This window comes from Halyomorpha halys, unplaced genomic scaffold, assembly GCF_000696795.3.
Source record: "Halyomorpha halys isolate HHAL.00 unplaced genomic scaffold, Hhal_1.1 Scaffold108.1, whole genome shotgun sequence".
Taxonomy (NCBI): Eukaryota; Metazoa; Arthropoda; class Insecta; order Hemiptera; family Pentatomidae; genus Halyomorpha; species Halyomorpha halys.
The window spans coordinates 1,493,211-1,509,061 of record NW_027112950.1 but is presented as its reverse complement, the minus strand read 5'-3'; the positions used below and the strand labels follow the sequence as shown (position 1 = coordinate 1,509,061).

The window sequence follows — 15,851 nt, the reverse complement described above, 5'->3', positions numbered from 1 at the left end:
AAAACATTAAGGGACTCTTCATCTCTTCATGTAAAGCCACCTTTCGCATCCCCTAAGGAGCAGTAGGAAGTATAATCCTTTAATAAATTATAACTTTTAAGTTTCTGGACCGTAAGCAGGAGCTTAGCAATTTCGTAATTGAAAAATAACTAAAATCTCTGGCCTTTATTCTCGCTTTTATTTCTTCATCAATTTCGTTTTTTCTATTGACTGTAGAACCGAAACTCTCAAACCTCTGTTTGATGCATTTCTCCCTGCACCTATATCGCCGGAATTGTTGCTGTTTCAGTAGCTACCCGTATTTATTCCAAGACCTGGTTCCTTACTTGATTTATCAACGCAACTGTATATAGTTTTATAGTTTCCTTTTCCTCACTGAAAAGTAACAAATCGTCAGTAAATTCAAGCACAAGTATTTTACCAACCAGAGTTAAATCTTTTTCAGTATGCATCATTTTTCTAATAGCATATAGTTGTGTTAAATCAAATAAGACAGGTTAAAGAAAATCGCCTTGTTTAACCTGGCAGTTTCTTAGGGTGACTTTAGTCTGCTATCTTTGAAAATTTAAAGTGAAAAAAAATCACTCCATAACCAGCCCGATTAACTTACAACGTCTTGATATAACAGTTTTGTTGTGAGCATGACGTAATTTCCATAGTTTTCAAATATTTCTTTCCCAAGACCCCAAACTGTGATTAAAAATTGTTTCAATATCAATATTTTTCAATTTTTTATATTTTTGGAAAATCAAATGGGCTAAAAGTCAACATAAGAAACTGTAGTTTCTTCATCATTCATCATAGTTTTTCTCATAATTCAAACCAAAAGATGAAATCTACCATATCCACTATTCAGACCTTCAGCTGTTTATGAGGTAAATATAAAACTGATAACTCCTCAACCTGGAAAGTTTGCTGTTGTTGTTGGAAAATAATCAAAGCTTTATTATTATGATGGACTCTATATCACTACTTACTTCCTGCAACCTTTCGTGTTTCTTTCTAAATCATTCAACTGTGAAACAATAAAATCATAATCATTATTATTAGTCCATACCTTTCACTGACATCTCAAGGCACCTGTCCTTTTTATCAAGAGAATGCAAGAGGAAATATTCTAGTCTTTGTTTTTTCCTAAGTGGTTTTAAGACCTTCTACATGTTTGTATCTTTGTAATTTAAATACTTACTTACAAGATGCGTTCATAACACCTTCAGCATTTTTTCCATTGTTCTCAAGCTTCCTGGAACTTATCGCACGGAACGCTTTAAAGGAACCCGTCGAAGCTGTCTGAATCGCTGTTATAGTATCGAATCGCCTTTCAGGTCCCTCTGATTAGTAGAAACTAAACGAAGTCTCTGGGGCTAGGTCGAAGCTTTAGGGTGGTCGCGACAATGTCACCACGTTGAAATTAAGAGTGCGTTTATAAAGTTTCAGGATTTTTTTTTATCCAGATTAGAAAAGGGACAAGGAGTGATTCGCAAACAGTTTGTTCCTGCCGAATAGACTGTCACAGGACAGTATTATGTTTGATTGCAACGTCGTTTAAAGGATCAAATACGATTAGGCTCTTCATCGTGAGAATGCGTCCTCTAACACGTCGCTCCCCGACCCTGGCTCCAGAGAGTTTTTTTCCCCCATTTCAGTGAGACCTGAAAGGAAAGAGATCCCAACGGTCTAGGCAGCATCGACGAGGTCCCTTAAAAGCGTTCTGGACGAAGAGTTCCTTGGAGCCTATGAACTATAGAAAAACCATTGGGCACAGATTGGGCAAGGACTATCCCTTCAGCTAAAAATACAACTTATAAACTTGAATATATAATTTTTAATATATGTACATAATTTGTTTGTCAATATTTTACTAGAGTTCTTGCTATTTAAATAACGTAAATACAGTGTCATGATAGAACTACAAATACAACTATTACAAAAATCCGACTTTAACAGACAAACTGAAACCTTTAATTGGACCAAAATAGTTTAGTTGAAATTCACAAATTTAAAGTTACTTTAAAAATTAAAATAAATGTAACAAGAAATAAAAGTCATAATTTAGAGATAGATACCTTAGTATGATAAAAGTTTATGTTTTCCTTTGAATCTTGAAAAGTTTGGACTTGGAAGCAGTGTCCTACGATATGAGGCGTAGAGTGCAAAAGTCATAAGTTAAACCAGAAAAAAAATTAAAGTATTGAGATATTAAAAACTTAAGGAGAAGCTCTATAAAGTTTCAAGTAAGGTGTAAATGCTTTTTCTATATAAACTAGTCAGTCACAAACCTGCCCAGTTATTTAAAAGTATTTGAAGTAAATGTTCTCTGTAAGTATTTAAATAACTATTTTTATAAAAATTAATATTAATGACTGAGGTGTACTCTTTTTCTTTCAACGGACCACATAATCTATTCTAAAGTGTAACGTTTAGGATCGGGATTATAACTAGTGCATTCCAATGAAGCCGCTACCCACCTTACTCCTCCCAAATCCTTGACCGTGCGAATTCCATCCTTGAACTCTGCCGAGGTTTATCAGAAATAAAACTACGAAGTCCAGATCATCGGTATCAGCCGACAGCTTTAAGACCCCGACCTTGTTCGACAAATCCAGCATTACGGCATTCCTAGCCAAGGGCGACTCGGCTAACTGAGGTTAAGTAAAACATGCGTTTGTATTTGTTTTTATTTTCATAGCAAGTAAAAGACACGTGCAAGACTATGGCTTAAACCGCTTAGTGGGAGAATCGAGATATTATGGATATTAAGGATTCCTTGATTTATAAGTAATCGAATAATTAAAAAAAAATTGGAAATTATAGAAAGTTAGAATACCTATACTTCTAAATACTTCCCTCTATGGACATTCCTTCGAAAACATATTTGATGTGATCGAATCTCATTACCCCCTTCCATTTACATCCTTTGAACACTCCCCGCTAATTTTTATGTTTTATTATTTAACGCCAAATGTTAATAAAAAATTAAACGTCCATGGGGTAGACCGAAGCGTAGATGGGAGGGTTGCGTTAAGACTGATTAAGTAGATTTGTGTTTAGAGGGGCGTCATGGGATAGATTTATATAGAGATGATCGGTGTATCGGCATCGAACCTTCAGGTTTACTTTATTATTATTATTATTTAACGCCGTCAACAATATTTACCACATAGAAAACTCGCAGTTCTTTCATTAGATGTCTCCACTTCTTTGTCGTTTAAGAATTTTTCCTACTCAATAGTTTACCCGTAGATTTATTTTTATTATACTTTCCCCATATACAAATAGATACGATAAATAGTTCTATTACTATCCATGTATATTTGTTTTACCTCCATTAATTTTTAGTGAAGCAGGAAATATTATATGCTACTAAGATAATATTAAAAAAAAAAGAAACAATAAAATCGTAATTAATAATTTTAGGTGATTTTGTAATAATATAATTATAATTATAAAAATATAATAAACTTTTGAAAGATAACAGAATTAATTAATATGAAACGAAATTTTATTTTTCATTAAATTATTTTATAATGAAGATTAAACAATAATGTTATTTAGAGAAACAAGAATTCTAGAAATAATTTAGGTAAGTTTGCAAAACTAGATTAGAATTTTACAAATGTCCAAGTTCAAAATTTACAATAATTATGGTTACTAAAATTACAAAATATTTATAAATATGAAATGTAATACATTAAAAATATACCTTAATGATACAAAATGGAAATCAAGGAATCCGAAATGCCATATGAATAAATAATACAAATATATTTGAACTATGAAAGTGTTCTATATATGTATACATAGTTGACCGTAAATATTTAAATATAAGAAGATGGCCAGGGTTGCGGGCAAAAAAAGAACAAATAGTTTAAAACTATTTTAATGTCCGACGTTTCGCCCCACTTTGCTGGGCTTAATCAGGGCTGTTCAAAGTGAACGGTTGAACAGACCTCTGCAAAGTGTTAATTTAAATTAAGTTTATTAAATTTAAACTCATTTCAAAGTCTTCAAAAGGCACAAGGTTGCATAAAAATAATTAAAAATTCATTACATACATATAGAACGATTAATATAAAATTTATATATGACTTTACACCATGGGAAGGTCCATTCCGCCTTATAAGCCTTTGGGAAACTATACCGCATCACACTCACCTTAAACATTATTGCCTGCTTCGCCGCCGTAACTACTCCTATTTAGGCTTTCGTTAATGTTCGTCAAAAACCTATCAAATTCTCTTTCACTAATTTCTTGACATCACAAGAGTTTTTTTTTTTTTTTTTTAGAAATATCACTTCTTTTTCACTTCTTGCTTCTCTAACCTTCTTTTCTATAAGTATTCCGTTCTCTTAGAGAGAAGTTCTTACCTTCCCTAACTTCATCTATTGCCAAAGTGTTTGTTTTATCCCACAAGGACCTTGTTTTGTTGATAAGATTTCTACATTATTCTATGTTTAAGTAGTTTCTAAAATTAATTTTAAGTCTTTAAAGTTCATTAGGAGTGGTTTTAATATAACCTCCATAGTTTTTCGTATGGAATAGTTATCAAAAATTCATTTGTCAATTCTAGATGGGTTCATTCTCATCATGTGACTGTAAAGTATTCTCCTTTTCCGTATTACGATTTTTAGATTCACAAACTTTTCATAAAATTCTTGATTGAAGTTTGATATATTTCCTTTAATATTACAACATTTTTATATTACAAACAACAATTCAGTTTATAAACTAACGTATTTTTTTCTGTTTACAAAAGTACTTAAGGTGTTCTTTATGACGTTGCAGACAAAACCATAGCGAGATTGAGAAGAGAAGAAGGGACAAGATGAACACTTACATCACAGAACTGTCGGCCATGGTGCCCATGTGCCACGCCATGTCGAGGAAGCTGGACAAGCTGACGGTCCTCCGGATGGCGGTGCAGCACATGAAGACCATTAGGGGAGCCGTCAACTCCTACACGGACGGCAACTATAAGCCAGCCTTCCTATCCGACCTCCAGCTCAAGCAGCTCATCAAACAGGTTAGTTTCCTCCCCCTCCCCCCCACTCTGACAAAAGAACACCTTCTGGGACAGAAAAAGACTAAGTTTATCAACCGATCTATCTTTCTTTACAGCCCTTTTTAAGGCAGCTCTATCTATTTTCACCGTTTTGTGACTCCACATGTAAGAAATGTTAACTGGCCATCAATGAAAGTAGGTATTGTTCGCGTCACGCGCCCAATAATGTACAAAGTGGGGAGCTTTCATGAGCATTAGATGTCTCTTCCAATTCCTGTAAACCCATTCCTTTATCGCTCTCTCTTAGTTCTTCTCCCCAACTTTGATAATTTTGGTACATATTAGAAAGATGATTTTAGAGATAAGAGTAATTATTCTAGACAGCAGCCAGAGACTTGTTGTACAAAATTATCTAAGGAAGCTCAGAGTTGTCTGAGGAATAAACAAGTTGTACATAATAATCAGTAGATAGGAGTTGTATGTAGTATGTCCAAGTCTATGTATCATCCCCTTTTTAATAAAATAAAGTTTATCTGACACCACCGTGTGGTCATCTGTTTGTAACTAATTTGTTTTTAGCTACAGATTTCTTCTATTTCTGGAATGTTTAACCGTTAATTTTTATTAACATTTTAGAGATCCGTTCGTTACTAAGCCCTAAAGTATTTCTCAGAATCTCGTCCAGTTTGCTTATCAATAAGTAATTACTTATTTCTGTTCTTTACAGACTGCATCCCTATCATCTCCTCCTCATTTTATTTTTTCTAGTTTCAGTAGAACCTAAATCCTTAAACCTCTCCCTGTTCAAATGTACTTCGTCTTATATCTAAGGCTATAGTCAGTATTAATATTTAATGCATTAATACGATCAATTTGTAACTGCATTGAATAAATACAATTTAGTGTCTGAAAGAAAAATTTCATATTATTTCGAGATTTTTTATTCAGAATAATAATATTCAATAATTTATTTTATTTGTTCCCTCTAGGCAGCTGAGGGATTTGTGTTTGTGGTGGGCTGTGACAGAGGTCGGATCTTGTACGTCTCCGAATCAGTTTCTCAAGCGTTAAATTACACTCAGGTAATGTTAATTTTCAAAGAAACACTCTTCATTATTCATTTATTTCTTATATTTTTGGAAACGTTTTTACTTGTCATGAATTTTACTCGTTACTTATTTATATTTCAATTTCTAGAAATAGTTTTATTTCTCTATAAAAGTATCTTAAAAAAAAAAATATGTGTATCTTTAAGATAGGTAAACAAGAAAGTAACAACCATCTTAGATAATACGTAAAACAGAAAATGATACGAGATATTGTCAGAAATATTTTTTAAAAAAAGTATATTATGATTTGTCATAAGTAAAAGGATATATTTTTTTAAAGAAATCAGTATTTTAGGGTAGGGAAGTTTATTATAGATAACCCACAGGTTCCATGGCACAAAAGTTGTTAGGCTTCTCAGGGTATTCAACTCTATGGATGAACGAACCATTCAGGAACATTACTCTAATCAACAGAGGTATTCTTGATATGATCTTTTATTTATATAATCGAATCGTGCGATAATTTCATATAATCATATCTTATGCTCTTCAAAAATATTGTTTTATTCCAATCACTTAAGCTTTGTTCGAAAGTGTAATGGTATTGATTTATTAAACTATAAAACATTTTTTTTTGTAATTCTAAAGGCTTGGATAAATTAAAAGATGGATACCACCAAAGAGCATTATGTATATAACTACGTTTTATTAAAATATTATAAAGAAAGAAGCTTTTAATACTTTCTTTATTTCTATCTTCTGTATGACGTTTCGGACGGCAAAATGAAAATTTTCCAATAAATCAGTTTATATTTTGAAACTCGTTCCCTCCAAGCTGTATAAAACATTTTTTAAATATTATTCCCTCCTTCTCTAAATTAAAATTTAAACTGTTTAGGTTCAATCCCCAGTTACTCCATAAACTTTTTTGTCAGTTTTACCTAGGTAGATATGGTTGACCGTGGTTTGGATTTGACGTAAATCAGTAGAATTCCTTGGCTTTCCATTGGGAAGTTTACTCTAATTTAGAGCTTTATAAAAGATTATTTTTATTTTTTAGCGCCTTCTAACGACAATTTTTCAACCAAGTCCATGTTTTTCCCACACGTAACTCCTGGTTATTTTTCTTGTTACCAAAAGGAACTGATCTTCTTATTACATAATTGATGGGAAATGCTTCTGAATTCTAATCAAATAAATTCAACGTTTCAGTCGGACTTACTGGGACAAAGCTGGTTCGATATCTTGCATCCGAAAGACGTAGCCAAAGTAAAAGAGCAACTGGCATCATCCCACCTCAGCCCAAGAGAGAGATTCATCGATGCTAAAAGTATTGTATTAAATATATTTGATTATTGTACTTGTGGCTTAGTTCTGAAATGCACGTTAATATGACAGATTTAAATGTTTATGATTATGTTTAAGTGCTAAGAAAGAACACAACAAAAGTCCTATAAACATGCAATGGCGGATAACCAAAGGTTGTTGTTGATCTAGATATAATGTTTGGTTTTTTTTTATTTACGATGATAAGAGATAAATCTTATGAAGCAAAGAAATAACGCTTCATTTAGAAGAAATTCACGTCACAAGATTTTCATTTTTATGAATAATTAAGGTTATAATTGATAAATCAATATGGGTCCTAATTACTTCAAAAATGAAATATAAACATTAACATTCATATTAAAGGTTGTTCAAAGTTCAAACCAAGAGCATTAAGACAGGGTCTGCATATTTCATCCAGAGCAATGGCCGAACGCCACTGGATGTGTTATTGTTTCCCATGTTTCAATTATCCTTCGTAAAGACTTTCTATTTAATGTCACCTCAAACAAAAAAATCCTGAGGTGTCAAATCTGGAGAGCTTGACAATAACACATATTTAGTGCCGTTCGGCCACTGAAAGAAACCTGCTGTCTTAATTCTCAAACAACCTTCATAATCCTCAAACAGCGAAAATTAAAATTTATCTATACCTTCTAGATTTATTCGGTATAATATTTCGATTTAAATAAACATAGATACGTTTAAGCTTATAAAAACGGAAGTCGAGTTTGAAAAGTTTTCTTAATAGTGATAAATTATTGAGAACGTTGTACGTGGAGTATGAAGAACAAATCAATATCAATACATTACCGATGCTAGGACAATTAGTTTCCCCTTAACGAAATGAGCATGTGGACAGGATTTTGATAGATATGAAAATATACAAGTTGAAATGCTAATAGCGCCGTGTCATATGTGAGTTAGCGATGCTGCCGGTGAAGACAGAAGTACCCCAGAGCGGGAGCAGGCTCAGCCCGGGGTCCAGGAGGTCCTTTTTCTGCAGGATGAAGTGCAAGACGGTCACCACGACGGTGAAGGAGGAAGCCGACACCACCACCGGATGCCACAGGAGGAAGAAGCAGCAAGGCCAAGGGATGTCAGGTCAGCTTGTTACTTCTCTTTTTCTGTAGTTATTTATAGTGGCATAACTGCCATATATGTGTAATTTTGCCATTATCGAAAGAAAAATATACTTTTTACTTTCTCTTACTTATGAAACATATAGTACGGGGAAGTATATAGTAAACGATCGTAAAAAAATTCGAATTCCAATTCTTAACGGCAATACACGTTTTGAGGTCCAGTGAGTGTAATTTACCAAGTTTCGCAAAATAGTCTGGTTTTTTTTTTATGAGACTAGCACAAAATCCAAAAGTAGCATGAAACTGAAATCACATATTAAAAGTAGATGTATGCCTGGGATTTTACAAAAAGTTGTTCGCTTAAACTGACTATTTAAGTGCCACTTTATATAATTGATTTTATAGTGCTTTTAGGTTTTCTCAAAAACGGATCTAACGATTCTAATAGAAGTAGAGATTAATGTAGAATTAAGTTTTCTTTAACATGAAACAGGTTTTATCTCCATTGAAACAGTATGATAGGACTTAAATGCGGATTTTTCAAAATTGTAAATGAAAACTATCTATTGTTAACCAACGTACCACCTCATTTTTGCAGGGCTAAATGAAAAAACAAGATACAAACATCTTAGAATTAACAAAACATTAAAATAAAATCTTTTCAAAACAATTTTTATTTTTATAAAGTATATAAAAAGAGAATTAATAATAACAATACAAGGAAGTATAGACATGTAGGTGGACTGGAAATAATTTACTAATAATTATAACAAGGTGTAATAAAAGTTCTTAATACAGATCTAGACTAATAAATTGTAAGATACTTCTCATAAAAATTAGTTATAGTGTAGAACAGATAGGTGCAATAGATATGGTATAGGTGAGGTATAGCAATATGTATAAGGGAGATATTAAGAAAATTGATAAAAATAAACAATAAACATAGGGGTAATAATCACCTGATAACCTGAGAAAAAAGGGGAACGTCAGGTATAAGTGTCTCTCACTTCCTAGGCTAACCCTTAGGAAGGGTAATATTTTTTTTCTACATATAGATAATATAATAATATATAGGTAAACAGGCAGAAACATCTAATCTCATATCTAATTTTACAATAGGTAAATATATGCAATCAATTCGGAGGTATATGTATAAGATATAAATACATTGATACATAATTGAATTGAATATAAATAAATAAATATATATATATAACTTACGAGCACTTGGACTGAAAGATTTAAAAAAAGAAAAACGGAACAGAATTGTAACGCACGCTTACTAGAATGATACTGCCTTTATTCTCTCCCATAATGCTCCTATATGCATTACCATTGCTTATTTACATTGTGCGTTAGAATTAAGGTTGTACTGAGGCCTTGTCCTACCATAACTCCCCCCCCCACCAATTTATGCACATGCCTCATAAACTTAAAAAAGATAAAAATAAATAAAAACTAACCTATGTACAGGAAATAAAAGAAAAAGAAAACTGAAAGATACACTTTTCATAACCTAAAATTAGCACTCTCACTGCACAAAGAAAACAAAAATATCACTCACTTCTGTTCTCCTCACCATAAATTTAATGAAACACTTATATCTTCTACATAGTAAATCTTTACATCTGTATACATCAACGTTATGTACAATAGACGTTGTGACAATGTTTATATTTCCCATAAAGAGACAAACAGCTGAAAAGCAAAAAAAAAAAAAAAAAATACAAGAAAAAGAAAACATTTGCCTTTGCAGAGATGAGAAAACCATGGTCCAGATTTCAGTGATTGTCTGACATGGGAAACTTGAGTTCTTCCACATGAACCGTCCTTCGTTTCTACGGTTCTTTAACACTCCCTATAGTTACAATATTATGCTCTCTAATTGTAATATTTATTAGTAATTTATTTCCAGTCCACCTATATGCATATACTTCCTTATATTGTTATTATTAATTCTTTTTTTTTATTTACTTTATAAACAATTGTTTTGAAATGTTTTTATTTTAATGTTTCGTTAATTCTAAGATGTTTGTATCTTGTTTTTTTTTCATATAGCCCTGCAAAAGTGCGACGACACGTTGGTTAACAATAAATAGTTTTCTTTTACTATTTTAATATCTTAATTGACCACCACCCGGACTTTCTTCATACAATCTACATTCAATTTTGTTTATTTCAAATAATTAACAATCTCACATTTGTACTTATAACGATAAATAGATAAATTTTGAATATGAAATGATTTTATAAATAACTTAATGATAAGAGGAAAAATATTTTTTGCAGGCTGAAATACATTTCCAGAAATATGAGTTGTAATATAGACTGTTTATATACCTTTGGAAATCCAAAGATTTTAGAAAAAATATAAGGTCGTTCAAAATAATTTTTCTGCCTTACTTTTGCAACAAGAAATAATATAAAAAGTACTTTTCTGAAAATTATTGAATTGGAATAAGTCAATCTATCAATTGAAAAGCTATTTAGAAATTGGTACGAAAAAGTATTGTCATAGACGATGATTTAGAAATATCCGTTCCGAAACGAGCAAGGATGGATTTCAACTCAAAGTAGGACGATACATATAAGAGATGCGATGCGTCCACAGCACCAGGTTTTGTTGTGAGTTCATAATATTTCATGAACCAGGTACAACGTACGTGGGTGATGGAAACGTAACAGTTAGAGTTTTAGAGGAGATAACGTAATAGTAACGTGAAACATAACTCGTCTGTTTTAACCTCATAAACAAAGGACTAGAGCAAGTTTTTCCTCGATTCATACTGTACTTTCACCTTGAGCTGAAGGGCCTATGTTGCAAGACATTCTTCTAAATTCTTTTGGTAAGCTCTGAAAATAGTTGACTGAATTTAAAATATTTTAAACCTAAACCTTTTCTCCTCTAAATAAGGACTCGTAACATTTGCTATGTTGCTAATCCGGCTCTGACTTATAATCTGTGAAAGTACAAATTGTCCAAGAGCTCGAAGAAAAAGAAGAAGTAATTTCACCCCAAATTATAATTACTTTAATGAAAACTATGTACAGTCAATAGACAAAATTTATAGCTCAGTCAACAAAGGTATGGGGGAATAAAAAATGACGGTTGTTTCAAAACGTAACAAAAAATTACTTTATTTTGGCAAACGTCATGGAGGCTGCAGCTCCTACGAACGACGTACTGATGTCAATTAGCTCTAAATTGAGTAGTAGCAGGAGTAGGAGTAGCAGTTTCCATGATATTCACCAAAAGAAATTCCCAAAGTGTTGATTTCACCTTGTTTGGAAAATATTAGATTTATTAAAAACTATATCTCTGGAAATCTTAGACGTACTAGAACCCAAATTAAACCTATTCGAATTTACTACAATGTATTTCATAACGTTTATCTTCGTAAGAGAAGCAGTTTCCATGATATTCGCAAAAGATAATTGACAAAATATTCATTTTTCATCATCTGGAAAAAATGTTTCTTTTTTGAAAAACTGTATCTTGAGTTTTTCAACGTTTGACTATTGAATGTAAAGAGCTCTATTAGAGCTCATATTTTAGGAAATTTTCTCTACTTTAAATGGTGTGCTATGAAGGTTTTGAGTGTTGCAGATAGTTTTAAAGATATGGAACTCTGAATAAAAAATTAAAGAAAATTTTAGGCTTTCTAGAATAAAAATAAACTCCAGGGAGCCTGCACCTTAAATATTTTCAATATTTATGTGTTAATGAAATTTATTGTAAACCGGGTAAATGTCTAAGTAAAAAATTAATCTTTTTTCTAAAATAAAATAACGCACAATTCATTCTTTACTTAAAGGAACTCATGGATAAATGATTTTTTTTTTTTGCAACTTCTGGAATAGCCGCCATTTTTTATGCATTAAAAAAAATATATTTTTTGTTTATTCAGTTGAATGGAACAATATTAAATACGAAATACATCTCTCTACTCATTTTCCTTAATTATAACACATTTCAAGACTTACCTGGATTATTTAAGGTAATAAATATGGTTGAGCACTTGAAACTACACTGCCACTAACACAATTAGTATCGGTTACTTTTGGAGACTAAAGCAACACTAATAATATTGACCTCACACTCAGTAGCTTTTCGCGCCAAGATCGGTTGTATACCAATCTTAGCTGGTTGTCATAATAATTAACAAAACGCGTTAATGTTTTTTTTTAACCCTGATCAATCGACTAAATTATTGACCTTGGATTGTTATAAAATTATTATTTCATGATTACTAATTTAAACTTGTGTTTAACTGAAAATAATAAGTAATTTTTCTTTTCATAGTATAAAATCGAAATAAACTATTTTTTTCCCCGAATTTCGGCGCCCCTCCTCCCTCTAATGGTTTTGGAAACTGTTTTGATTAATCGGATTTATAAATAGCTCCAACATGCAAGCTAAACTTTTGAGAGATTGGAATCATAAACATCATGTTAATAATATATAATAATGTCAAATGATAAGAGCAAAAAAAAAATAATTACCTGGCGTTTTTCAATGAAGATAACATATTTATTTATACTACAATTTTCTTTTGAAGATGAAAAATCATTACAATCATCATGAATAATCAATTGCTTATTACTCTCTAAATTAAATTAATTAATGTTTCTTAAATTTAAGAAGTTCAGTGTAATTGTTATTTAAATTTTATTACTTGTACCGCAATTAATTATGAATTTATTTTGAATGTATGGATTTTATTTTAATTACTAATACGTATTTTCAATATATTTACAGAAAAATTTTATTGTTAAAATACACTTAATTTTGGACAATGGACTCTTGGTCATTTCTACAATCAAGTACTTTCTAGTTTCTTCTTTATACTAGTTATTTCAAAAGATATTCCTCAAGGTGTTTGTTATGAAACAGTGTAATCTATTTAGAAGAAGCTTGAACTAAAATTCCAAGAAAAAGTTTTATTATAGATAGCTATACCATACTATAGTTTTATTCACTAACCAACAATTGTGATCTTGCTTATTAATTGGAATAAATTGTATTTTAAAAATTGTTTTTAAATTCTGTTCCAATACAATGTGTTAAAGATAATAGTATGTTTATAACTATCAACATATCAATGGCTTATTTCACAGTGGTGCTATGTACATTTCCACGAACTTTATGAAATGTACAATCATAGGAAATTACAGCTTTTCAATTAATTTTTTGACTTGATTCAGAATTTATATCTAAGTCTATTTAGTCAAGAAATCAATTTAATTTTATTATAATTGTAAGTACCATAAGTAAGTTAGTAAGATGTATTTTTATTTTATTATTAGTGGTGTACCTAGCACTACTGTGAAGTAAGCCATTGACAAGTAACAATTATTTGCAATTTATCATTTAAGAAACTAAATTCAACCAAAAGTTTTTATTTTATTGTTAGATAGAAGATACCGTGTGATACAATGTACTGGATACCTTAAGCCCTGGGCAACAGCTAAGATGTGCCTAGAGGAAGAGAAAGAAGCAGAGACCGAGGGAGACTTATGCAACCTGTCCTGTCTAGTGGCAATGGGGAGGGTCGTTCTCATACCACTTCCACATCCTAGGCCGCTTCGCAGTTATCATACTCCTATAAATGTTAGGCCCCTCCAGTTTATTTCCAGGCATGCAATGGATGGAAAATTTCTTTTTGTTGACCAAAGGTAAACACATTATAATTTATTACCAATACAATACCATTTTTTGCAGGGAATCAGTTAAAACATTAAAAAATGTCACTAGTAAGAAAAACCAATTAGCAAACAAAAAATAATCTTAAGGTTAATTGTACTTGAAATTTTTTCAAGAGATAGCAGCACTTTTGGGGCAAACTTAGTTTTTGTCTGATTTTTAGATGGAATCATATATTTGCTATCTGTTAACAGATTTGGCATCTCAAACTCCATTAAATCGCCAATAGGTTTATTAATTTTTTTATAATTATTTAAAAAAAAAATTATTAATATTGGTGAATTAAAAAAATTTAGGTTATAGCCACTCAACCAAAAGCAATATCACACACCTAGATGATCAAAGCACTGGATGATCATAAACCATTTGTGGTTGGTTTGTTTACTAGAACAGGGGGAGCGGGAGCATCCTCTTGCCATCCTTCTATAGCTTTAATTTATATCTCCTTGATCTATGCATTTCTGATATGTTTTCCTTTTTCATTAATATCATGCTGTAATAGCGGTTTAAAAATTTCTAAATAATTTCAGAGAATATAAAATTTACCATTAAACAGGTATATTTTTGCTTTGGGTAAATTTTGATTTCCTAGTCTAAATCTTTCACTACTAGGTTCGGCATAATTTACTGTTGTAATTACAATATTATTTTAGGTTAGTTTTCTCATTTTCAGAGTAAAAAAGAAAATCAGAAATATATATTGTATCAAAAATTCTTCATACTGAACTATGAGCTTATCAATTAAAAGAGTTAACTATATTTAAATTTGTTGTCAACAAGATTATCAAACAATGGAACTTATCTTTTTTTTTTACATCAGCACACTTAGTTTTAAATTCCTACAACTGAGCCAAAGCAAACAGAAATGGTTAACTCTGAATCGAAGCAACTAGAGAAAAAGTATAGAACTAATAAAACTGCAAGGTAATAAAAAATACAAATATGTTTAATTGATCTGGTATTCTTCCCTTTTCATATTTATGTACTTCTCTAATCAGTTTTTTGTTAGGGTTATTTTTCTATATATAATAATTTTTGGGAAATTGAACTACCCTTAAAACTTCTTCCATCCTTTAATTTTCAATTTAATGATGTTTGAACTCAAATCAATATCTTTTTTATAATTAGTTTGACTAACTCTCTTATATGCTTAAAATCTTTTGAATAATTTATAATTGTTGACAATTTTTCCAAGATCTTCAAGTATTCAATAGTATGGTATTCTTCCCTTTCCAAATGTATGCACTTCACAAAGGATGGCAGAAGTTTTAAGGGTCGTTTAATTTCCCAGAAATTATTATATATACAAGTATAACCATCAGAAAAAAATGATTAGTGAGGTGCATAAATATGGAAAGGGAAGGATACCATATTATATTATTATTTTCAATGGAAGAGGACTATGTATAAGGAGCTACTAAACTCAATCAGAGTAAAATTTTAGTTTTAAAAACTAATCTTTAAGGATGGATTTAGAGCATCTTCTGAATGATAATTATATAGTTTTTAAAGAAATATTTAACAATTCTTTTAGGTATAAATATGAAATATCGTAATTGTTATGTGAAGATAACGTGGCAGGGAGTATGGTCAGTAAAGATCAGAAATATAAATAAACATTTATTTGATTTGTACCAACGTTTCAGCCTAAATTTCAGGCCTTCATCAAGGCAAAGAACAAAAA

At 31.1% G+C, this 15,851-nt stretch overlaps 1 protein-coding gene across 8 annotated transcripts in view; it reads left to right on the top strand.

Annotated features, from left to right (window-relative positions):
* The window catches only part of cyc (basic helix-loop-helix ARNT-like protein cyc), a 145,892-nt gene that overhangs the window by 125,643 nt on the left and 4,398 nt on the right, over window positions 1-15,851 (top strand). For 7 of the 8 annotated variants that reach the window (XM_024363156.2, XM_024363153.2, XM_014415904.3 and 4 more), the window contains exons 4-8: window positions 4,787-5,024; window positions 5,993-6,085; window positions 7,265-7,382; window positions 8,306-8,482; window positions 13,878-14,139. In XM_024363156.2, the coding sequence (XP_024218924.1) occupies window positions 4,787-5,024; window positions 5,993-6,085; window positions 7,265-7,382; window positions 8,306-8,482; window positions 13,878-14,139 (888 nt within the window). Of the gene's footprint in view, window positions 1-4,786; window positions 5,025-5,992; window positions 6,086-7,264; window positions 7,383-8,301; window positions 8,483-13,877; window positions 14,140-15,851 lie in introns of all 8 variants that reach the window. The other variant, XM_024363149.2, reaches the window with a different exon arrangement.